This window comes from Solanum tuberosum, unplaced genomic scaffold (assembly GCF_000226075.1).
Source record: "Solanum tuberosum cultivar DM 1-3 516 R44 unplaced genomic scaffold, SolTub_3.0 scf00204, whole genome shotgun sequence".
NCBI classification, from domain to species: domain Eukaryota; kingdom Viridiplantae; phylum Streptophyta; class Magnoliopsida; order Solanales; family Solanaceae; genus Solanum; species Solanum tuberosum.
In genome coordinates, this window is record NW_006239127.1 from 590,625 (window position 1) to 616,536 (window position 25,912).

At 31.8% G+C, this 25,912-nt stretch overlaps 4 protein-coding genes, 1 long non-coding RNA gene and 1 pseudogene across 5 annotated transcripts in view; 5 read left to right on the plus strand and 1 right to left on the minus strand.

Annotated features, from left to right (window-relative positions):
• The first annotated feature begins 256 nt into the window (after positions 1-256).
• LOC102600841 (probable 2-oxoglutarate/Fe(II)-dependent dioxygenase) lies at positions 257-14,024 on the plus strand. The gene is made up of 6 exons (XM_006355562.2): positions 257-330; positions 855-902; positions 12,527-12,758; positions 12,830-13,077; positions 13,161-13,485; positions 13,599-14,024. Exons 3-6 carry the CDS (start codon positions 12,546-12,548, stop codon positions 13,860-13,862), a joined length of 1,050 nt encoding a protein of 349 aa, XP_006355624.1. The 5' UTR covers positions 257-330; positions 855-902; positions 12,527-12,545; the 3' UTR covers positions 13,863-14,024.
• A 140-nt stretch (positions 14,025-14,164) lies between these two features.
• Positions 14,165-17,686, plus strand: LOC102582425 (protein SRG1-like; annotated as a pseudogene).
• Positions 17,687-17,878: 192 nt separating this feature from the next.
• Positions 17,879-18,921, plus strand: LOC102582100 (protein SRG1-like). The gene is made up of 2 exons (XM_015312433.1): positions 17,879-18,274; positions 18,475-18,921. Exons 1-2 carry the CDS (start codon positions 17,930-17,932, stop codon positions 18,736-18,738), a joined length of 609 nt encoding a protein of 202 aa, XP_015167919.1. The 5' UTR covers positions 17,879-17,929; the 3' UTR covers positions 18,739-18,921.
• A 1,879-nt stretch (positions 18,922-20,800) lies between these two features.
• Positions 20,801-25,912, plus strand: part of LOC102581777 (protein SRG1-like) — a 10,304-nt gene continuing 5,192 nt past the window's right edge. Inside the window, exons 1-4 of the mRNA XM_006355511.2 lie at positions 20,801-21,131; positions 21,802-22,049; positions 22,271-22,595; positions 23,059-23,138. Coding sequence (XP_006355573.2) covers positions 20,886-21,131; positions 21,802-22,049; positions 22,271-22,595; positions 23,059-23,138 — 899 coding nt within the window. The 5' untranslated portion in view covers positions 20,801-20,885. The remainder of the gene's footprint in view (positions 21,132-21,801; positions 22,050-22,270; positions 22,596-23,058; positions 23,139-25,912) is intronic.
• Positions 24,434-25,912, plus strand: part of LOC102581451 (protein SRG1-like) — a 4,509-nt gene continuing 3,030 nt past the window's right edge. Inside the window, exon 1 of the mRNA XM_006355510.2 lies at positions 24,434-24,704. Coding sequence (XP_006355572.1) covers positions 24,459-24,704 — 246 coding nt within the window. The 5' untranslated portion in view covers positions 24,434-24,458. The remainder of the gene's footprint in view (positions 24,705-25,912) is intronic.
• LOC107062142 (uncharacterized) overlaps positions 25,296-25,912 on the minus strand; it is a 1,764-nt gene continuing 1,147 nt past the window's right edge. Inside the window, exon 2 of the long non-coding RNA XR_001474456.1 lies at positions 25,296-25,593. This is a non-coding gene — a long non-coding RNA (uncharacterized lncRNA). The remainder of the gene's footprint in view (positions 25,594-25,912) is intronic.

Below are 25,912 nucleotides of genomic sequence, written 5' to 3' on the forward strand. Positions count from 1 at the left end.
TTTATTTTAAAATAAAAAAAATATCATAAACTTTTTAAATTTCTGACCAAATTTTGATCAAATTTTCTGACCATTTAGCATTACCCATTTTTTATTTGTTTGGTAACTTTTTGGTGTGGCAAGTCCGCACAACAAACATGTTATCCATGTTGATTTCCATGTGCTGGACAGAATTATTTATTACCCACTGCTTACTCTACTCCCAAATAAATTAACCAAATATCTTCTTCCTTCCATCATATTTTTGCTGCCCAATTTTTTCCTGAGGCCTTTGTGCAACATTCAGGGCATAAATCTCAGAAATTCAAGTTCAATTAACTACGATTTGAGGTATTATTTTTAAATTTTATATCATTTTAATTTAGCACATCAAATCATTGCTTTTAACTAAAAATTATAAATTATATATATTAATTAATTATTAATTATTAAACCAACTCAAAAGTTAATTTTTTATTTATCAATTATGAGTTATGTCTCTTCAATGGCTCAATTCCATTTCCAGCTACCATACAACTTCAGCTATTTAAACCGTATATTATTTTCTGTTTTCAAAACATTTTGTTAGTTTTCCGTATTAAATTAAATATTTTCTGTTTTCAAAGCATATAGTTAGTTTTCCGTATTAAATTAAATATTTTCAGTTTTCTAATCATTTAACTAATTGAATGGTATAACTAATGCATAGACTCTTTAGTTTTGGAATATGAATAGCTACTGTCATTATATATATATATATATAATGAATTAATTATCATTTTTGACTTCTAATTTTTTTTTATAGTTTTCTCTTGTATTTGCTTAGCCTTTGTGTTTGCTAATTACTAATTTGTATTTATTTTTCTTTGCTTCAGATCTTATCTTGCAATTGTGAACTTTTCCCTTCTCCATCGCATCATCAGGTACATAATAGATAAGATAGTCATATCATTGGAATTATGCTTAGTCATGAAGAAGATAAACATACATTAGGCCAATTCACTAGGAATCTTTTTAGTTTGTTAAGATGTGTCTCATTAAGAAATATAGAGAACTTGTATTGTTTGAGATCCATAAATTAGTAGTGCATACTAGAATGAAATGGGTCCAAAAAGAGTGAAATGAATAGTGAGAATGCATATGCCGACTCTAAGAAGCATGTAATTGAGGTATGGTTGAAATGAGATTAAAAAGAGTAATAGAAGTACATGGATCGTTATAGCCAATAAGTAACTGCTAACAATCTGATATACAAACATTATGAGTTTTGTCATCTATACTATACTGTTACATGCTATAGGGTTTTGACCAAATGATAGCAAACGCTTTCACTAGAAAACAAAGTCAAACTTAATGTTGACCAAACAACATGATCTGAATTTACGTGTTTGGTCCAGTAATCTCAAATTGGGCTTTGGACTGTCATCACATATATACATAGCATATGCATAATCATAAACAAGGATTGTGCCATTGTCTTTAGAAAATTGCACTACTTTAGTCAGTTCCAACTTGTTTGTGAATATGGATTGATTATGTTATATTTCGTAATACTATAATATTTAAACAATTTAGTTAATATTCTCATACAAAATTTACACATGAAGGATTCATAATCTTGAATCAAACAAAGAAAGTTGTACATGCAATTATCTATTACAAATAAATATGATTTTTTCAAGTGTACCCCGTGAAACTGACAACGATACATTATCCATCTTAAAGAAGACATATGTTAATCAATATTTCTACATTATAAAATACAATTTATATTCAGAAACAACATCTTGATATGTATGTGGATATAAGAAGGAGGAGACTATAGTTTCTTAAAAATAAGACACAAACTTTAAGATATGAAACATTTACAAACATAATCAACGTTACTTTTGTTTACCTATAAACTATATGTTTTTGAAATATTTTAAAAATAAGGAAAATGCCACACTGAGTATAACATATATGAGAACTACATAAGAATAATGTTATACCAATTCAATTGATTGTTTATAGCTACACACAATTACCCTTTCCTAAATTTTGTCACTTATTACTTACATGTTTTAGCATCATCTATATCATTTTAAAATATTGTACTAATTAACATGGGACACACGTGCAACACACGTGTCCAGAAACTAGTCTTACTAAAAGTGGGAAGCTCCAAAGATGAAAAGTTGGATTACCATTTTACCCCTAGACTAAATTAAACATCTAATTAATTAAATAATATTATTTTAATCATTTTTGAATTGTAAGTTAGTTATTAGAAAGGGAATATGGAAGAACAAGAGACAATTAGGATTTCTAAAATTTTAAATAAGTACAAGAATCAAGGTTTTCCCACTTTTAATCTTAAATTAAAGAATATGAAGAGTTGTAGCTAAATCAATATATACCATTACCAAATACAAATTTGTCATCTTGAATTCTTCCACTAGAATTTCTACGTACTCCTATGGTAAAGTTCCTTCTTTTCCATCTTCTATTGTTTGTTTGTAAGATTTTTATCATTTATAGATTTTTTTTCAAATTACAAAGGATGGTTTCAATTCTAATTCTTTATTTATGATTGTATCTCTTTCTGGAATTTCTTGTTACTATTTTGTGTAGAAATGTAAAATCACTATACATATTGCCTTGCAATGTATCCAGTGCTATTTGGCTTGGAGTGAATTTGGTATTCTCAACTAATTACTAATAACTATAATTATTATGTTCACAACTACAATGTTTTGGAAATACAAACGGACACGAGAGGATTTTGTTTTTTAATTTTATTTTGCTTTTGCTTAAACTAATCAATAGTTGAGGTGTCTATATTCATGAATTCAGATGAAGAGAAAAGAGATAAAAACAGAAAAAATTAGGATGAAGTTCTAGGTACAAACAACTACAAAATCTCTTTCAATGCTATGAAAATATTCGGTGAATTAAAATAAACCTTTTTTACTTAATTCATACTAATTGAACATTTTTTTTAACATCCAAATGATTGTCTTGCTTTTAAAATTAATAACGATATTGTTTGAATTTAATTATTGAAGCTGGTATGATTTATTTTTTAATAAACCAACTAAATTAATTTATGATTTGAGAGTACAATAAAGCCTATAGCAAGTTTGACATCTTCTACATTGTCCTACAATAACTAAGTTTGATTACCTTATATTTACATAAACCAAATTCATTTGATTCGACATTTTCGTTGTTTTTTTTTTATAAATTATACATGCAAGGTTTGGTTCATTCCTTTAAAGTTATGCATAGGATCGATCTAATATTATAATATTATAATTTCACCCTTATTTTTAAAGGAAGCAAATAGTAAGATGAATTGGTTGAGGTTAAGTTGGTATTACGTTCTAAAATATAATATTTATTTAACTCTATAAGAGTTTGTAATTATTGACGTATGGGACACACGCGCAACGCGCCTGTCCAGAGACTAATATATATTAAAAGTGGGAAGCTTCAATCTTCAAAGCTGGATTACCATTTTCTCCCTCCACTAAATCAAAATAAAATTAATTTATTTATTAAATACTATTAATTTAATTACATAATGGTGGAATATGATGTCCAACAACTACACTTCAATTTTTTAGTTATAAGAGAAAATAGCCTAACACCCCCCCCCCCCTGAACTTCATATTTCTCTATTTTCTGTACACTTAAATGCTGACCTCAACACATAAACCAAATACATAGTCCAACGTGATTGTACGCGCCGGGTCCCCCGCCTCTTAAACTCCCAATTCCTGTTTTTCCCCCCATTTACCTCCTAAAACGTAAAAGACCCAAAAATCATCCTTTCAAGTTTTCATTTGCCATTTTTGATGAATTTTGAGAAAATTCAAAATTCAAATTAGAGACGTAAATAAGAAATTAGAGCAGATTACAAACCCTAAATTCAAGATTTGAAGTAGAAATGAACATAAACAACTAAACCCTACCTATTTTTGAGAGAAAATCATGATTTTTTTATACAAGGAACAAGGGTTAATGGTGGGGAAGAAGAAACAATGGTTTATTTAATGGTGGGGAAGATAACCATTGGACAAAGAGAAAATTTTCGTCAAAATTGAAGGTGTTCTCACCTTCTAACACGCCTAGAGGAGGTGTTCTCACCTCTTTTGACAGGTAAGCATTTAAGTGTGTAGAAAATAGAGAAATATAAAGTTCAGGGGGGGTAATAGGACACCTGTAAAGTTGGAGTGTGTATTTGGGATTTCGGGTATAGGTTGGGGGGGTTTTAGACCGTTTTCTCTAGTTATAATATTATAATTATAACTAGCGAAAGTATCCGCGCTTCGCGCGGCTATATGAAATATTTATAAGATAATAATATGTAATATTTATATTTAGGTTAGTATCGAATACATAAATAATATTAATATTTCTCTTCATCTGCAATATCATACACTTTTTTCATTTTTTTTAAACATATAAAATATAATGTATTTTTTGTATATGTATATAGTAGAACAAAATATTCATCGTGGTGAAGTAAATGGAATAAGAGGTAATGTGTTGAAATAACAATATAATGTATTACGTTGTAAATATTTTATATGTTTTAACTTCCTCTATCTTTTGTAGGAGTACTAATTTTTCTATACAAACTCTGATTTCGTAAAAACAAAATTGAATTTTTATTATGTCTTTATTATTACATTTGTTTATTATAATTTTTAAAATTAATTAAATATTATTAAGAATTATGAAAAATGAAACATACAATAGTTATGAATAATATTTAATATTAGAAGTTACAAGTAAGATGAAGAGACATGAGTTATAAATAATTTAAATGCATAATTTTATTAGACATTAAATGTATTAGGAGTACTAATTATGCATTGATTTTATTTATAAAATAAATAAATAAAAATAAGGGGTGAAAATACAAAAAATGAACAAAGAAAATATAAATACATTTCAAACCAAAAAGGATGATGACGAAAACAGATTGTTACATACGCAAAAAAAAAATAGCATCATGAAACTAATATTTTATTTTTCAATTACTTTTTTTGCAAGTATAATAAAAATGAAACTCCTAATCATCATAATTTTTTGTTGCTGAAATGTGATAATTATATTAATTTTGCTTCATAACAAAGAAAAAGTAGAATAGTAAAGGATCAAATGATTAACGTTGACAATACATTTAGCTAAATTATTTATACAATCCAAAATTTAAAAAATTCTACTAAAAGTAACTAAGTTACTAACACAAGTCAAAGTGAAAAGAAAAAATCTAGCAAAAATAATCTCTAATTATACTTCATTTTTTTTTCCTTCTACCGTCTTCCTTTGCAAGTAGATCCGCCACCATATTTTGCTCCATATGTCAAACTCTTTATTTTATGCGACCAACTGAATAAAAAAAATATCATATGCCAATTAAAAATAATTATATCAAAAGAAAGAAAGAAATTTAAACTATATAAATTTAAACTATATGTAGTATATTTGTATATTTTTTTTAAATAGTACTAACAATACTAAATAATAATCATTTCTTGAAATCTAACAAATATTATAATTAAACTATATTATATCCGGAAAATTAACTATTAGAAAGAACAATTGCACAGACAACACATTGTTAAGAATTATAGAGACATTTTTTTAATCATACTTGCTTGATGAATGATAATACAAACATAAATAAAATATTGAGAAAGCATGTCTAAGTACATAAAAATAAATAGAAAGACTTGAGAATAAAATATATCTTACCTTCATGTACTTCTTTTTTGTTACTTGTTAGTTAATTCACAAACAAATGTGATAAAGAAGAGAAATTATAATTTTGTATGTGAATCTTCATGAAAATAAATATGAATTTATATATACAAAATAGAGGAAATGAAAAAAATAAAGATTTGTAATGAAATACTTCTTACCTTCATGTACTTATATTTTGTTACAAACCAAACAAATATGATGAAGAACAGAAAAGATAATTTTGAATGTGAATCTTCATGAAACTAATATGAATTTATAGGCAAAATAGAGGAATACCATAAGAAATCATAAACTTACAAATTTAAGTTTGGAGGTTATGGACATAAAAATTATGGGAGTTATGAATATTATTAAGAGTAAAAATTAAAGAGGGACAAGTCACGAGTAATAAAAAAAAATATATTATCATTTCATGATTAGAAGTGAGACAAACAAATTATATATATATATATAAACTTTTATAATTAAACAAATTAATAATGAAAATAATGAAAGGATTTTTTTATTTTTTTATTTTAAAAAGAAGGGAAGACTAAAAGATAAATAATATTCTAGGCCATAAAGAGGTGCCATAATAAATTAATATGGTTGTTATAAAATTTAATGAAACTTAATAAATAGGATAGAATATGATTAGTTCTTTGATTAAAAAATAAGAAAAAATAAGAGAAAAATGTCAAAAAAATGAGAAAAAATATAAATAGCAATGGTGGCCTTAGAGAGGTGCCACATCATCCTTGCCTAGATTTAGCTTTATATATATATATGATTGATTAAGTTAAATTCAATTAGAGTAGAAGACAAAATAATTTATGAAATTCTTCCAATTCGGTGACTCTTTGAATTTTGAAACCAAAATAAAATTTATGTATCATGATTCAATGTGCTCCATTAATAAATTTTGATAGGTGAAAAGACAATCAATCACTATAAATATCAGTAAATTGCTCCCTAGATAATCATATTCTTTTCTTTTCTATCATCTATTGTTCTCTTTTCTTCTTTCTAGATAATGATATAGATATATGTCGTCAAGAAGCTAACTAAGGAAAAGAACAAATAGTTTCATTCTGAAATTAAAAAGAGAAGCTTTCTTACAATATAGGTCGAGTGTCAAGCTTAGAAGTATAAGATATGACCTATATTTTCCTTGAGATCTTTTTTATGTTAGATTATGATTTTAAGTTTTTCTTTTTCATTTTGGAGTTAAGGTATGGTTGTCCAAAATAAATTTGGGATGCACCCCATATTTTATGTAATTCTTTATCATTTTGCATTGTTATGAATTTTTTTTTCTTTTTTCTTTTTGTTATTATTCTTTTAAGTGCTACTTAATTGACAAAACTTCTATTAATACATGATGAGTTTGATAATACTTTAATAGTTTATGCAATATGCTTTTGTTTAAATACAAGTAATTTAAATAAAGATTGCTGATTAATAGATTATTACTTTGAATGAAAGATTTTGATTGTGTTACTTTATCGTCTATCTAACATAGTGTTATGAACACATACATATATTGTTCATTTTCCCCCTTTTGTTTCATTTTTTATTTTTCTACAATTTATACAATATGAGATTTAACAATTTAATTTTCAAATAAAAATGAGAGTTACATTTACATTTATGCGACACTAAGCCTAATAGTTTTCTTAAACATAAGCATTCTATACTAACAATAGCTTTTTGTAGTGTTAAAATTTAAATGGTTGGTATGATGACAATTTTACTTTCGGACATTTTGATTGTTTCTTTATGAATTCCTTCGACCCTTAATGATTACTACCAAGAATTATTCCTCAAATTAAAATCATGTAAAAAATATTATGAGAATGGAGTAATTAAGCTTCATTTTGTTTAGATTTTAGTAATATAGTCAACAAGATCATTCTATTAAAAGTGGAAAGAGTCTAAGTCAAAAGTTGAATTACTAAAATGTGCTTTAAAAGTATATTTATCATTTTATTTTTTTATAAAAATCAATTGTCTATTAAATTTAATTGGAAAGACCTTTCATCTACTTTAGACATGTACAAATTCTATGCACTTTTTATTTACAAGTTTAATATGTGTCATATATTTATTTTCTTCACCTTTAGCTTCCAACCATTTAAACATATCATATTCTTTATGCAATTATATATGCCTTATTCAATATTTAATTGATGCACATTAAATATTCCAATATATATATATATATATATATATATATACTATATAATATGCCTTAGGTAAAGTTATACATTATAGTTCTCCGTTTATAGGTCTTTATCAAATTCACAAAAAAAATAATTAAAATATAGTGACACAAAACATAATTACACCAAATGTATTTTTAGTTGGTTGGGAGGTAATATAAACATATGCTTCTATTTCTCTACTCCTTTCTGCTTGAGTGTTGGTATTTAAAAATGTTATTTTTGTCAAATCAATAGGTAAAGAAGAGATTGTATATTATACCAAAAGAAACAAGATCCAGTAACTTTGCTAATTAAAGGCGAAATTAGAAATCAAAGTAAGAAAACCAAGAATTTCTTTGGAGAAATATTTCTTCCTTTAAAGAGCTCGCCAAGTAGGATTAAGGGTGTGTTTGGTACGAAGGAAAACATTTTCCAGAAAATGTTTTTCAATTTTCTCATGTTTGGTTGGGTTAAATATTTTGTAAAATGTTTTCCAAATCAACTCTGTCACGCCCCGAGCCTACACTCTGGGAGTGACCGACACTTGAGAATCATTGCTGGCCCCAAGCGAACCCTTGGTTTGGCTTACTTACTCAGCGGAAGACTTAATTCAACAAAGACAAGCCTATGTAATAAACTGGAATGTTATAAATGAACATTCAACTGGCCATTAAGACAAACTCAAGTCTTAACATAAGATAATGACAATGAAAAGACTAAAGAACTAACATCTGACTGTCTATGAAACCTCTAAACAACTGAGATGGATGTCGGGACAAACCCCACGACATCCTAATGAACTAACAAAGTAACTAAAAGCAATAAAAGGAGTCCTTCGGAATGCAAGGAGGCTCACCAACTGACTGTGGAGTGATTACTGGATCAACGATGCCCCGGATGCAAATCCTAGTTACCAGTGTCTGCATCATAATAAGATGCATGCCAACTGGCATCGGTATATTGAATGTACGAGTATGCGAGTTGGAATACTAAACACAACATAGGCTTGAAAATAATCTGAAGAACTTACCTGGCTCAACTCAACTCAATATAACTGAACTTAATTCAATATAAAGCAGTTTAAAACAAGTGCAACATAAAGAAAAGCTGTTTAAAACATGATGTCAACTCTGTGTGTATGCAAAGATACATATAACTCTGAAATTTATGTAAAAATATAATAAACTGTGTATATAAGAATACAATTACTTCTGTGTGAGTTTCTCTAACCGACAACCATCACGTAAGAGCTATTGTGATGATACATCGTTTTGCCTCAAGCTGCCAGGGTCGTCCTATACCTTGCCGAGGGTATAAAACTTGAACTACTAAGTCGATCCACTAGTCTATGCTAAAAAGCACTAAATGAATCATCTAAAAAGTATGACCCTTTTCTACCCATGATGGCTACATGGATTATGGGGACTGTGAGTTGTCTGAATCTCCCCCATATCGGTGCTCAATACTACTCCCAAAAATATGATATTAGATCTTATGTTTAAAAACATACTTCTTTCTGTGATTTGAGATTTGTGCTAAAAAACTTAGCTCAAAGGCTATCTTGAAAATCAAAGATTCCTCTCTTGCTTCATTTAGAAAGCGATTACTCTTTTCTGAAAACTAGCCCGAAGGCTCTTTGAAAATCGAGGTTTCCTTTCTTGTTTAAATGTGAAAATATTTTAAACCCTTTGGAAATACATAGTCCCCATATACTTTTGAAGAAATAAAACTTTGCTCTTTAATCATTACTCAACTTGAACTTTAAGTCTTAAAACAAAGTTAAAACATTTGGAAAAGACTTTTGGAAAACTCTAAGAACTTCTCTTGACTTTGATCTTAACTTTCCTTGAATTGGATTCTGGATTCAAGGTTCATGATCTCATATTTATGGATGATTTCATTATGTTTAGATGTACCTTAGAGTGTTGGAAACAACTAGAAAACATAGGTATATTGCTGAGGAACTAGTACGAAAGATTGGGGAAGAAATGGGAAGAACTGACGACCTTGGCGCTCTGAGAGGCGCGGGGCGCTAGAGCACAAACTTCAGAGCTGAAGTTGTGGCGTTCTGGCTGGCGCGTCGCCCCAGAGCCCAAACTTCAGACTCTGAAGTGGGGCGTTCTGAGAGGCGCGGCGTCCCAAGCCTTTGCCCAGAAAACTCTGACTTTTCTCCTTCGTTTTTCATCTCTAAACCCTCCAATTTCACTTAGTTCTTTCCCCAAACACTTAGAATCACTAATATCCTCAATATACAATAGATTCAACTTGAAATTTCACCCGGAAACATGAATCAAATCATTAAGAAACTTCAACAACACAACCCATAGGAATTCAAACGAATTTCATCAACAACTCAAATGATTTACTTTCAAATCAAACATTATTTCGCTAAATTGAATCATGATTGGCGTGTGGGTGAACTAACCCAATGCTATGTGATCTCACATACCTTGTAGGGATCCACCCCCGACGAAATTCACAAGCTAAACTCGACGATCTTGACGAATCTTGCTTCTCTTCTCCTTTCTCCTCTTCTTTTCTCTTCTCTCCAAGCCCTAACGTATTTTGGTAAAAGCGTAAACTGATCTAATTCTGATTAGACCCTAACTTAATTACCAAAAATGAAATAAAATAATAGGGCAAGGAAAAGACCAAACTACCCTTTCAAAATTCGGATTGGACTTTCCTTTTCCCAACAACTCAAATTCCAAAGGGCATAACTCATTCATACGAACTCTGAATCGCGCAAACTCAGCGGCGTTGGAAAGATCATTCCAAGAGCTTTCCTACCATATCTGGAAGTACCTATAACTCATCCTGAGCTAGAAGTTATGGCCGTTTGAAGTTGGCCAAAACTCAACTTATTCTAACTTTAACAAAATTTCCAGATTTTCATTATTTCCAAAAATGACTATTTCCAATTATTAGCTTCTTCCTAGTTATTTCAAATTGCGAGATGTTACAAACTCATTTTTCTCAAATTTAAGAAAAATGACTTCCCTTCAAAAATTAAGGAAAACATTTTCCAAAATTCTCCTCCAACTTCAAATTGCTTTTTTTTTGTTGAAAAGAATAAATTTATAGCTTTTTTAAAAAATAATAATATTTTCAACTTCAATTTTAATTTTTTTACCCCACCCTCACCTCCTACCCATACACCCCCCCCCCATCATCCCCCCACCCCCTCCAAAAAAAATTAAGTTTGTTTTTAAATAATATTTTCAATTTCAGATTTTCATTTTTTCACCCCACTCCACCCCAACTCCCTACCTGCGACCAGGGGCAAATTTATGTATTAAAATTGGGTCATCGGAACCCGTGGTCATCCGACTAAACTCGATATATTACTTGTATAATTATTAAAGAAATATTAAATAATAACTTGTGAAACCCATTCTCAAAGTCGTTGGATGGTTCATTGTTGTGACAACCGGATTTTAACACCAAGGTTTCATGTTCGATCCCAACCAACCACAATTTGCTTCATTTTTTATTAACTAAAAATACACGTTTTATTTTTAAAAAGCCAAATTCTAAAGTCAAAAGACTTCAAAAGTTTCTTTCTCACCCACTTTTCAAGTTTCAATTTTTTTTTTCTTCTCTCTTTAAATTTGCCATTTATTTTCCACACAAAGAACTCCAAGTCTCCAACTTCAAGTCAAGAATCTAGAAAAATCATCTTGTCAAAGTTTAAGGTTATTTTTTTTAAATTTATGATTCCTCATTTTAATAAACAAACTAACAAAATCAATTTTTTAAAAATATATGCTTAGTTATTGTTAATATAAGTTTTTTGATCTTATCTTTAAAACAATGATGCACCCGTTTTCTTGAAATCTTGGATTCGCCTCTGCCCGCGACCCCCTCCTCCCCCACCACATCAGCTCCCACCCCACTCCAAAAACAAATTTAAGTTTGTTTTTAAAAAAATATTTTCAATTTCAATTTTTTATTTTATCACCCTACCCCACCCCACCCCCACTCCCTCCAAAAAAAACTTAAGTTTATTCTTACAAAATATTTCAATTACAATTTTTTATTTTTTTACCCCATCTCACCCACCCCACCCTTCCCCAAAAAAATTTAAGTTTATTTTAAAAAAATATTTTCAGTTTCAATTCAAAATTTATTTTCTACTCTCTAGTAAAAATAAAAGATATTTTCTCAAAAATATTTTCATTCATAAATCAAACACGAAAAAATCTTTTTCGGAATATATTTTCAACTCACCAACCAAACATGAAAAAATAAGTCCTAAGTCTACTTGTTTTCCCGGAAAACATTTTCTAAGAAAACATTTTTCATGGAAAACATTTTTCTTTATACCAAACACACCCTAAGATATCACTTGAAGAATTTACACTTCTTCTTTAGTATATAATTTATAGCTCAATGTTTCTTAATATTAATATTTATGTAATTTTTTAAAATTTTGTGGTCAATAAAATTGGGGTAGACGCGTGCCCAAAAACTAGTACCGCTACAAGTCATTACTTAATTCGACCATATTTTGCTGGACAAATGCTGCTTCAAGTATCCCAAGTTTAATTCCACGATTTGCTATCCATATGTTTTTACTATCTAAAGCAAGTTCTCTTAATTAATAGAAGAAAAAAAAGAGTGAAGATGGAAGAAGCAAGGTCGAGAAATTTGAAAGCTCCTTATAACGTTCAAGAACTGGCAAAGCAACAAGTAGGAACCATTCCGCGGCGATATATTCACGATGGTATAGAAAAGATATCTGATTCTTCTATGTTATTGCCAGTGATTGACATGCTGGCAATTGGAGATGATAATTCTGAGCTTCATTTTGCTTGCAAAGAATGGGGATTTTTCCAGGTACATCACGTGGAGAATTAATAGTCTATTATATACAAATACATGATGTACGCGTTCATGATCTGTTGCAGGTGGTGAATCACGGAGTGAGTTCATCGTTGGTGGAGAAAGTGAAGTCAGAAATCCAAGCATTTTTCAATCTACCAATGGAAGAGAAGAAGAAATTTGAGCAACAAGAAGGGGATGTCGAAGGATATGGGCAAGATGTTGTTTTTACTGAAGAGCAAAAGTTAGAATGGGGTGACATATTTTACATGACCACTCTGCCTATCAATTTTAGAAAACCTCACTTATTTCCTAAGCTCCCTCACTCACTTAGGTACGTACCTCGTATATTAAAAGTACTATATCAATCGATTGATCCATCTTTTCATGCTAATTAATTTAGTGGATATACATTAGGGATATCATGGAAGAATACTGCAAAGAGATGAAGAGCTTAACGATGATCATCATACGACAATTGGGGAAGGCTTTAAGGATGGATGAAAAGGAAATGAGAGATCTATCCAATGATGGTATGCAGCTAATAAGGATGAATTATTATCCTCCTTGCCCCGAGCCAGACAAAACCATTGGCGTAAGTCCTCATTCTGATACTGATACCCTCACCATCCTTCTTCAGCTCAATGAAACTGATGGTCTCCAAGTCCGAAAAGACGATATTTGGGTGCCTATAAAGCCCCTCCCAAATGCTTTCATTGTGAATATTGGCGATTTGATGGAGGTAATTACATATATAATTGAGAGAACTTTCATTTCATTGTTGAGTAATGTAGAGCAAGCTAGCTCATTTTCTAATATCTATATTACTCTACGTTTGCATATGTTTGCGTCCAGATATTGAGCAACGGTGTTTATAGAAGCATTGAGCACAGAGCAGTTGTAAACGCAAAGCAAGAGAGGCTATCTCTTGCAACATTCTATATCTTTAACCCTGTCTCTGAATTGGGACCTGCACACAGCCTCATTGGACCAAATAATCCTCCAATTTTCCCAAGATTCCACCTAGGAAAATCTTTGCAGGATTTTTCTGAAAGAAAACAATATGGAAAATCCTTCATTGATTGCATGAAGGTTGAGACCAAGGATGACGAATCTTAGGTGCTCTACTATGTACTGGGTTATTAGCTAATCTGTATCCCCTGAAATAATTTTTTTTTTCAAGTTCCTATATTTGATTACACTATAAGCCTGTAATAAAGAAGAAAAATTATAAACTCTCTATTTTTATGGTGTTTGAGATAATCGCACAGTTTTTGTTGACTTCTCTCACTTCACCCTTATTGTTATTTAATGGTTAAAAATGCATATTTTTTAAAAAAAAATTAGTGTATTTATATTAATATACTCATTAAGATTTAAAGTTAGTATTCAGTTATTATCACTTAAAATGATGTTATAAAAAAATTCAAAATTCTAGCTTTTGCATCTACCTAATTGTGAAGATGGGGAGAAAGTCAATGGTCAAATAGAGTTGCGGAACTGCTACGGCGGCCAATCATGTAAATCCCTAAACCAAATTAATACTAATTAGCAATAAGAACGAATAGAATCAACACCCGCAAAAATGAACTTTGGAAAATCTCTGTTAGTTCCAAGTGTTCAAGAGCTTGCCAAACAGCACCTAACCAATATTCCGGCCAGGTATGTCCGCTCAGAACAAGAATCTCCAGTCATATTAGCCGGAGCGTCGGTTCCAGTTATCGATCTTCAAAAGTTGTTTTCAGGGGATTCCATGGATTCTGAGCTACAAAAGCTTCACTCTGCTTGCCAACAATGGGTTTCCTCCAGGTTTCATTTTCTTCATAATTCTGTGAGATTAATTATTCCGGTGTGTTTGGTAACAAAATTATAATCTTTTGCATGGAAAATATCTATCCGAAATATAATTGAGCGACTTTTTGAGACAAATAAATATTAGTTGACTGACTGTTTGAGAAATTAACTCGCATATTGTTGAATGTTTAGGTTATAAACCATGGAGTGACACCTTCATTGTTGGAGGAGTTCAAGAGAGGTTGTAGAATTGTTTGGACTTCCAATGGAAGAAAAGAAGAAACTATGGCAACAGGAAGACAGTTTTGAAGGTTTTGGGAATGCATTCGTTGTATCGGAGGAGCAGAAGCTTGATTGGTGTGACATGTTTGGCATAATAACTCTTCCTCCTCGTATCCGCAAAGTGGACTTGTTTCAGAAGTTGCCCTCAAAGATCAGGTGCCTATCTCCTTACTATCTCCCGGAACATACATGGTTACATAAACATTATTCTATTCCAGAGTTCATTGCTTAAACAATCACGGAACTACTGGAAACAAGTGAACAAAGTTACTTTTCTTTCTTTCGTATGAAAAAAGTCAAGAAAACCGACTTTGTTCTGCTATTTTCGGCAAGATGGATTTCTTTTTCCTATAAAAACACCGTGAGCGAGTGTAAACCATCACATAATGTGAGAGTGGTGTTAGAGGTCTCAGAGTGGTATTAAATTTACTTTTAATATGTATAATTGCGTAATAGATCGCCAGATTAGTTTAAGTGTGAAGACGACTTTTCAGAACTACTTTACGATGCATTTAATGTCTTTTCTCTTCTCCCTGAGGTGCAATTTACAAGAAAATAAGTGAGCTCTTATGGTTGATAATTTATAACCACAAAATGAGGGGGACTAATAATGAAGAGCCATGATATTGTTTGAGATCAATTACCAGACTTGTTACTATACTTTTTGTTAAAACTTGTTTTTCACATAAATGTTTGGATAATTTTGAAATGCAGGGGCATCATGGAAGCATACTCCAAAGAAATCAAGAGCCTAGCTACGATCATCGTATGTCAATTGGCCAAGGCTTTAAGGATGGATGAAAAAGAAATGCGAGATATATTCAATGATGGTATGCAGTCAATGAGGATGAATTATTATCCACCTTGCCCTGAGCCAGACAGGGCAATTGGCTTTAGCCCTCATTCTTGATGCTGATGCCCTCACCATCCTTTTCCAACTAAATGAAACTGAAGGTCTCCAAGTCCGAAGAGACGGCATTTGGGTGCCTATACAGCCCCTTCCAAATGCTTTGATTGTGTATATTGGCGATATGGAGGTAAATTACAATTTTTTGTTTGGTTTTATTCACCGTCTCATCATGTTGTGTGTACGTAAATGTGTTATATTTGACTTTGGCAGATAGTAAGCAATGGTGTTTATAAGAGCATTGAACACAGAGCAATTGTAAACTCAAACAAAGAGAGGCTCTCTGTTACAGCTTTCTCTATCTTCAACCTTGATTCCGAATTAGGACCTGCACACAGCCTCATTGGACCGAATAATCCTCCAATTTTCCGAAGTGTTGTCGTGCAAAAATATTTACTGGATTATTTTGCACGAAAACTTGACGGAAAATCATACCTTGATGTCATGAAGTTAGAGGCCGGTAATGGAGAATCCTAGGTAGCATTTGATATATAAGTTACTCTTGCCATTGAAATTTGTAGTTCCCCTGTTTGATTACTATAAATAAGAGTACTCTTCATCAATTTCATTGTATGTGACGGTTTTTTATTTATTATGGCGTTAGCTAGCTAACCTCTAATTAATATTTCAACTTCTATGTGGGAACAGAATAATTAGTGTTTGAAATTGCCCACGAACTACTTTTGCTAATAGCTAATTTCATATTAGCTAACTATTTTTAAATTAATAAAAAATAGAAAAATTAAATAATTAGATTATAATAATAAATAATTAAGAAAAATATTTAAATAATACTTTTTCATGTTCAGAATGCTAATGATGTGAACTTGGAAGTTTCTGAGAGGAAAACCAGAAGGTTTAGGAGTTGAGTTCATTAAGTTTTAACAATTGAATTGCGTAGAATATTTAATTAGAGAGCAAATTTTAATTGAAATAAAAATATATTAAAGTAGACATCACATGGGATGATAAAAGGGAACCTGAGACAGAATTAGATGTTGATTTTTGATAGTTTCAGCGTTGCAGCATGTTCATCTGAACTTGGAATGTCCTAATTGTGAAGATGGCGACAGAGTCAACAGTCAAATAGAGTTGCTGAACAGCTCCGGCGGCTATGTAAATCTGGTACCGGACGATTATACAATGACAAAATGTATCTATCATCACATATATAAAAATTAAAAATTTCCACTACTATATACTACTCCCTCTGTCCCAATTTATGTGACACACTTTGCTTTTCGAGAGTCAAACAATTTAAGTTTAATCGAGGATTTGCTCATGAAATCTTCAATTTTTTTAAAATGAAATTTATATATTTGTAAACTACATAAAAAGTACTATTAGTCCAATAATTGATAATTCAAAATATTTTAAAGATATAGGAAAAATTTACAGTCAAAGATAAACTTGTTTGAATCTCGAAATCTGAAATGTGTCACATAAATTGATTAAACCCAAGAGTAATTTTTCAAGTTTGCAACAAGAGCAAATGGAGTCAACGCCGGAAAAATTGAACTTTGGAAATTCTCTGTTAGTACCAAGTGTTCAAGAGCTTGCCAAACAGCACCTAACCAATATTCCGGACAGGTATGTCCGCCCACAACAAGAATCTCCGGTCATATCTCCCGGACCATCAGTTCCTGTTATCGATCTTCAAAAGTTGATTTCAGGGGATTCCATGGACTCTGAGCTACAAAAGCTTCACTCTGCTTGCCAAGAATGGGGTTTCCTACAGGTTTCATTTTCTTCGTAATTTTGTTTAATTATTCCAGTGTGTTTATAACGAATGCATTTTATTTGCATTGAAAATGACTTATTAGTTGAATGACTGTTTGAGAAATTAACTCACATATTGTTGAATGTTAGGTTATAAACCATGGAGTGACACCTTCGTTACTGGAGGACTTCAAGAGTGAGGTTATTGAATTGTTCAAACTTCCAATGGAAGAAAAGAAGAAACTATGGCAACAGAAAGACAGCTTTGAAGGTTTCGGGCATCTGTTTGTTGTATCGGAGAAGCAGAAGCTTGATTGGAGTGACATGTTTGGCATAATAACTCTTCCTCCTCATATCCGCAAAGTGGACTTGTTTCAGAAGTTGCCCTCGAAGCTCAGGTGCCCATCTCCTTACTCTCTCTCAGGACATGCTTACTCAACTCCCTTACTGGTCTTTCTTTTGTAGTAGAAAAGTCAAGAAATTGATGGGGTGTTTGAAATGCAGGGACATCATGGAAGAATACTCAAAAGAAATCAAGAACCTATCAGTGATCATCGTATGTCAATTGGCCAAGGCTTTAAGGATGAATGAAAAAGAAATGCGAGATCTATTCAGTGATGGTATGCAGTCAATGAGGATGAATTATTATCCGCCTTGTCCTGAGCCAGACAGGGCAATTGGCTTAAGCCCTCATTCTGATGCGGATGCCCTCACCATCCTCTTCCAGCTCAATGAAACTGAAGGTCTCCAAGTCCGAAAAGACGATATTTGGGTGCCTATAAATCCCCTCCCAAATGCTTTGATTGTCAATATTGGCGATATGATGGAGGTAAATAACATCATTTTACTGAGTAATTTATTTCTCAAAAGGGTAGCGACATAGTGATAATTGTAGTTTTTGTGTGCAAGTTAATGGTTTAGTTTGGTTTTGATTCACAGTGTCACGCATCATGCTTCGCGTATTTAACACTTTAAAATTTTCATGAAAGTACTTAATTGAGAATAAATGTGTTATATTTGACTTGGCAGATAGTGAGCAATGGTGTCTATAGGAGCATTGAGCATAGAGCAATTGTAAACTCAAATGAAGAACGACTCTCTGTTGCGACATTCTATAACATCAACCTTGAGTCCGAGTTAGGACCTGCACACAGCCTCATTGGACCACATAATCCTCCCATTTTCCGAAGAGTTTCCGTGCAAAAATATTTACAAGGCTTTTTTGCACGAAAACTTGACGGAAAATCGTATCTTGATTTCATGAAGGTCGAGGCGAGGGATGCTGAATCATAGGTAGCATTTGATATATGTCTGTCTTGTTGTTGTAATTTGGAGTTCCCCTGTTTTCTATTTGTTAGCTGTATTGACGTGAAGCAAATATTAATATGTGGGTTACTTTAGACACAATATTTTTGGGTTGCACCTCTTGCCCTGGGAAATTTTCATGAATTATTTTAGGGAAAAATACACAAACTATCCCCTAAAAGTTGCGGTGAAGCCGGATCGTACTAAAGAAAAAATTATTTTTAGAAAATGGTAGATTTAATTTTTTTTTCTTTTAGTAAAAGCATAATGAAAAACAATCCTATATTAACATGGATGAGCGTTTTTCACGAAGAAAGTTTTGCGCCCAAATGTTTGTATATCCATCGGGAAAGAAGGTGGTTCTTCCTTCCTATCCCATGAGCAAAAATTGTGGATACAAAGAAATCTTTTTTTCTTCTTTTTATTTGGCTAATTTATTTACTGCTAATTATTTTACCGTCTTACTTATGCACGTAATACAAATAACATTACGCCACGTTCTAATATTTCTGGCTAGCTAGCTAACTTCTATGTGGAACAGAATAATTAGTGTTTGAAAACGCCATGATCTAATAAGGTATAGTAATTGCAGGATAAAATGTCAGGTTTAGACCTTCGAATGCAAGATCAAATACTCTAAAGCAAAAAATTAAAATTAACAAAACAAAAAGCCTCCACTTGTTCCAGGGAAAACACATCAAAGTAATTCGAAGAGTATAATAAATTCAAAAATAAGTGATATGGTTAAACTACAGAATAAAGAATGAAATCAGTGCTATCAGTCCCAATTTTAGCAACAAAACCCCCAAATCGAACACCGAACACGTTTTCACCGCCGAAGACGCCAATCTGGTGGTTCTTCCAGCCATCACCGCCGAAGAATTGGAGGTTGTGGTGGTGACCTTCATCGTGCCTGCGGGGAGGATGATAGTACAGACGGGAAGTTTGAGGACAGTGAGAATTGAATCTGGCCACCATTCTCACTCCGGTATCCAATAGCTTCACATACTTACTCATCTTATTTATGATTTCTTAAGCACAGTGCAAAATGGAAAATGATCCACTAATATGAGACGGAAGAAATAACTAATTTAAATAGTAGATAACTATTTTTAAAATTAATAAAGATATAAAAATAAAATAATAAAAACTATATAATAGTGAATAAGTAAGAAAAATACTAAAAGTCACAAGTTTATTTCAGGCATAATACATAAATAATATGCCCTTTAACTTGGTCTCATTTCACAATTTCGCTCTCCAACTTTGGGTGTGCACAAGTAAACACTTAAATTTGTATAAAGTTAAATAAGTAGACACAGAGTCCTATGTGGCATAATACACATATGACACCACGTACGATGCAAATTGTCATGTAAGATGCCACATTGAACGTGTGTGTCTATTTGTTCAATTTAAGTGTCTTCTTCTGCACACCTAAAGTTTGAAGGCATAGATATAAAATGAGACTAAGTTAAATGTCATGTTCATGTACTGTGCTTTTTTTAATGTGCTTCTAGTATGGTGTACTATTTAATAGGCGTCCCTATTTTATGGATGCCCCCTAACATGGTTGACATGTCTCTTTTTGTTCTTCAAGGTCACCTTCTCATGTTAAAAATCAAACATTAACAAACATTGGTTAGTAAATATTTGATACTAATAGCATTCAAGGATGAGCTTGTTTCACTCTTAATTAGAGATTTTGATTTCGAGGTTTGAGTAAGGAAAAATTCTTGCTAGGAAGCATTTCCTTTTGAATGGTGTCCTACGCGGTGCAAATCGAATCTAAATTAATCGGACTTCAATATAAGTATCAAATATTGAATGAAAAACAAAGTAAATAAATAAATTGGATACACTAGTAAACTATAAAAGTTGTACTCCTTCAGTCTCATATTAGTTGTCATTTCACACTTTGTTTTTGCAAGTTGTTTAGAATAAATTACATAAATAAGACTAAGGTAATCTTATTTTAAGAACATTTGATATTGTAAAATGATAAATAAGTTGGCACAATGTCATACATAAGTTGAAACAGAATTAAGTGTGGATTTTTTTTATAGTTTCAGCCTTGCTGCACCTACATCTGAATTTCGAATTAATAGAAATTTTCAAGTTTGCAACAAGAGCCAATGGAGTCAACACCGGCAAAATTGAACCTTGGAAAATCCCTGTTAGTTCCAAGTGTTCAAGAGCTTGCCGAACAGCACCTAACCAATATTCCGGACAGGTATCTCCGCCCAGAGCAAGAAACTCCGGTCATTTCCGCCGGAGCGGAGGTTCCAGTTATCCATCTTCAAAAGTTTATTTCAGGTGATTCCATGGATTCTGAGCTGCAAAAACTTCACTCGGCTTGCCAACAATGGGGTTTCCTACAGGTTTGGTTTTCTTCATAATTTTGTTTAATTGTAATGGTGTGTTTGGTACGAATAAATTTTATTTGCAAAGCTTCAAAAACACTCCTATAGTTTATGTTTTTCTCTCACTAATGTGAGTTTCCTACTTTAACTATCAACAAATGTTTATTGAAATACAATTCATCTATCAATGGTTCCTTTTTTCTTACCTGAATGATGATAATATTTCAAGTTGGAAAAGAAAACAATTGATAGTTAATACGTATTTTGATAAATTGTTGATAATAGTTGAGACAAATAGGAAAATTGGTACAAAACTCAAAAAATCAGGTTACTTTAGGTGTGCTTTTGACAGTTTACTTTTAACAAAGTAAGCAATTTTTTAGAAATTTTGGCCAAACATACTCTATTCTTAACGTACTTTTCATCTATCTAGTTCAAATTAAACATATAAGACATGTTAAAACTTATTTTCAGCTTTCCTTCCCCCCCAAACAAAAATGTTCATATTTTAACTTCTCAAGGATAAACCGTAGTATCAGAATAATAGAGTCTAAAATGCATAATCCTTCTCATTTATTGGTCGTATGACGATGAGTTTAGAAAAATGACTTTTTGTTTTCTGGTAGAGTGCCTAGATTTGTAATTTTTAAAAGGTTGATGAATTTTCTGGCATATTGTTGATTGTTAGGTTATAAACCATGGAGTGACACCTTCGTTACTGGAGGACTTCAAGAGAGAGGTTATTGAATTGTTCAGTCTTCCAATGGAAGAAAAGAAGAAACTATGGAAACAGGAAGACAGCTTGGAAGGTTTCGGGCATGCATTCGTTGTGTCAGAGGAGCAGAAGCTTGATTGGAGTGACAGATTTGGGATACTGACTCTTCCTCCTCATATCCGCAAAGTGGACTTGTTTCAGAAGTTGCCCTCGAAGCTCAGGTGCCTATCTCCTTACTAGAGTATTACTCTATTTGAGAGTTCATTACTTTAAACGTTCATTAAACTATTTGATATAAGTGAACACAATTACTTTTTGTCACAATAAATTAGTTAACCAGATTGTTAACTATATATACTTATTGTTAAAACTTGTATTTCTAACTTGTGCCTTGATCTTCGCACTCCTAAGCTTTTAATTTGTTTGTGTGTTTGAAATGCAGGGACATCATGGAAGCATACTGCAAAGAAATCAAGAGCCTATCAATGAGCATTCTATGTCAATTGGCAAAGGCTTTAAGGATGGATGAAAAAGAAATGCGAGATCTATTCACTGATGGTATGCAGTCGATGAGGATGAATTATTATCCGCCTTGCCCTGAGCCAGACAAGGCAATTGGCATAAGCCCTCATTCTGATGCTGATGCTCTCACCATCCTCTTCCAGCTCAATGAAACTGAAGGTCTCCAAATCCGAAAAGACGATGTTTGGGTGCCTATAAAGCCCCTCCCAAATGCTTTGATTGTGAATATTGGGGATATGATGGAGGTAAATAACAACTTTTTACTAAGTAATTTATTTCTTAATGGGTAGTGACGTAGTGAAAATTGTAGTTTTGGTGTGCAAGTTATTGGTTAAGTTTGGTTTTATTCACAGTGTCATGCATCATGCTTCACGTATTAATTAACACTTCTGAATTTTCTTGAAAGTACTTAATTGAGAATTTATGTGTAATAGAATTACACATGATTCAACTCTTTCGATTCAAAAAGGAAGATGCTTGGAGGGAGGTGGAAGCAGGGGAGCCATACTATTTTCATTGATTTAATTTGTCGGATAATATGGCTAATTTGGATGATTAAAACTTGCTTGTTTTGAACTTATTGGTCGTTATAAACTTTTTTTTGGTTGTTGGTAAAGAAAGCGCTCATATTCTAATAAGATTCTCTATTGTTGAAAATATCATTTAACATATTGTTGACGTAAAATGTGTTACTATTTGACTTGGCAGATAGTGAGCAATGGTGTGTATAGGAGCATTGAGCACAGAGCAATTGTAAACTCAAACAAAGAGAGGCTCTCTGTTGCAACATTCTGTGCCTTCAACCTTGAATCCGAATTAGGACCTGCACACAGCCTCATTGGACCACATAATCCTCCCATTTTCCGAAGAGTTCCCGTGCATAAATATTTACAGGACTTTTTTACACGAAAACTTGACGGAAAGTCATACCTTGATTCCATGAAGGTAGAGGCAAAGGATGATGAATCCTAGGTAACATTTGATGTAGTATAAGTTGGTTACTCTTGCTATTGTAATTTGGTGTTCCCCTGTTTGATTACTATAAAGAATACAAATACTGTACTCTTCATTTCATCAAATGTGACTTTTTTTATTGAGAATATAAATTGTTCTTTTGTTGTTGTATTATATTGGTATAAAAGAATTTATGATTACTTTTAAGGGACTTTTTTTTTTTTTATAGTATAACATTTATTCATCAAACACGTACCAACTATTGGATATAGATAAATAAAAAACCTCTTAGGTAGAGTATATAACGTATTTTTATTTAGACATCTCGATTGAAGTTGATACTTACTTAGCACATAAATTATGCTAACTAACACTACAAATGATTGGGGGAGAATCTTCTCAAACATTTTATGAAAATCGATAAAAGGTTTCATTATTTATGATGATGTTTGATTAGATGCAAAAGGTTTACAATATTAATTTGACCCTATAAATATGGTGTAATAGAAGAATAGTAGGACAATATTTGAACAACATTAATGTTAAAACATAGGTTAGTACAAATTTGAATAAAAAGTACTATTTTTTTATTACTATTTTACCTTATTTTTCCAATAAATTGCACTTTATTTGAAAGGATAAAAAGGCTTTTAAACATTGTGAAATTAAATAACAACATCCTCAGTTTATAGCTTGATTAAAAAATATTCTTGCCATTAAGAATTTTATTTAAAAATGCCCCTATTATTACTTTTGGGGTCAAAAATGAACTTTTACTGATAAATATATTATTTTCCCCCTTTTTAAACACATTCTTTTCTTAGTATAATTATTGTAATTTATTATTAATTTTCCATATATATAAATTCATAGTAATTCATCATTAATTTTCATTTAGATAATGATAAAAAAAAATTCCTAATAAAATAAAACATATTTTTATCTCTATATTTTTCGAATTGAAAAATAATAAACATTAGCTAATAGAATTTGATTTTAAAGTTAAAATACAATGTGAGGAAAAGAAAAATCGGACCTAAAATTTGAAAATTGAGACGTCTGCCTCATTTAGGGTGGACTTTTATGTATATAAAAAAAATAATTAAAAATTAGTATGGCATTGGAAGAAATAAAACCCAAATTAACAAGACCCAATGGAGTCAACGCCAGCAAAATTGAACTTCGGAAAATCTCTGTTAGTACCAAGTGTTCAAGAGCTTGCCAAACAGCACCTAACCAATATTCCGGCCAGGTATGTCCACCCAGAGGAAGAATCTCCGGTCATATCCGCCGGAGCGTCGGTTCCAGTTATCGATGTTCAAAAGTTGATTTCAAGGGATTCCATGGATTCTGAACTGCAAAAGCTTCACTCTGCTTGCCAACAATGGGGTTTCCTCCAGGTTTCATTTTCTTCATAATTTTGTTTAATTTATTATTCCGGTGTGTTTGGTAAGAACGAATTTTATTTTCATTGAAAATGATTTTCTTAAAAAGCTACTCCATAATTTATAGAAGTGATCATTTGTGTCAAAAGAGCGAAACTTCAAAGGCTCACCTAAAGTATACTTGTTTTTTTGGGTTTCGTATATCAACTTTCAGTTATGTGAGTTTCCTATTTGAATTAAATGTTTATTGAAACACACCTAAAATATCAATTGTTCCTTTTTCCTACTTATGATGACGATTTAGGTAGGAAAAGGAAATAACTGATAATTGATGTGTGTTTTGATGAATTACTGAGATAGAAAACGTGAACACATAATAGTTGGTGAGTATTTTTTTTTTTTTTGATGAATCGTTTATGATAGTTCAAATAGGAAAGTGAACACTTGATAGTTGTCACGACCCAATTAAGGATCATGACCGGCGCTAAGGGGGAGAATCCCAAAGCAAGCCTCACCAGAATTCTACAGAAAATCGGGCAGATTTTCCTTTGATTTTAGGCCTATCCTAGATTTTTCCTGTCTCAGAAATTCACAACACAACTAATAGCAACTATAAACCACCCATATAATATCCATCAATGATCAAATTGTCACGCAATAAAACCAATTCATCTCCAAATTACGGAAAAAGTTCCAAACTAGTCACTTGACTACAATTCGAAGGACTAATCTTGACTCAAATTAAAGAAATGACAAATGGAGCGACTCTAAGAGTTTTTAAAAGAAACTAAATAAACATAGCAAATCAATAGTTCTCTTGCCACACGAAGCAATGCGGGGCTCACCAGATGCTATCAACTCAAACGCTAGTTAATGAAATCCTCTTCAATACCACCTGAATTCTCTGTAAAAACAATTAGCGAGGAGTGAGACGCTAGCTCAGTGAGTAATAATACTTAACCATAACCATTTTAATGAGGGACAAGTCAGAAAACATGCTAGTGTAATAGTCATAATGATGAAACAATGCTCCTTCAAAAACAATAACAATATTCAATCTTAGGTGCCTTATATAAGCAAAATCAATGTAAATACCTAATAACAAACTCAGAAAAAGAACATTTCCATATCAAATCTTATAGCTGGGAGGTTTCCAAGGATGAATCATGATCAGTGTGGCGTTCTCTTTAAGAAGTAACCAATAACAGTGAACTCCTCATAAA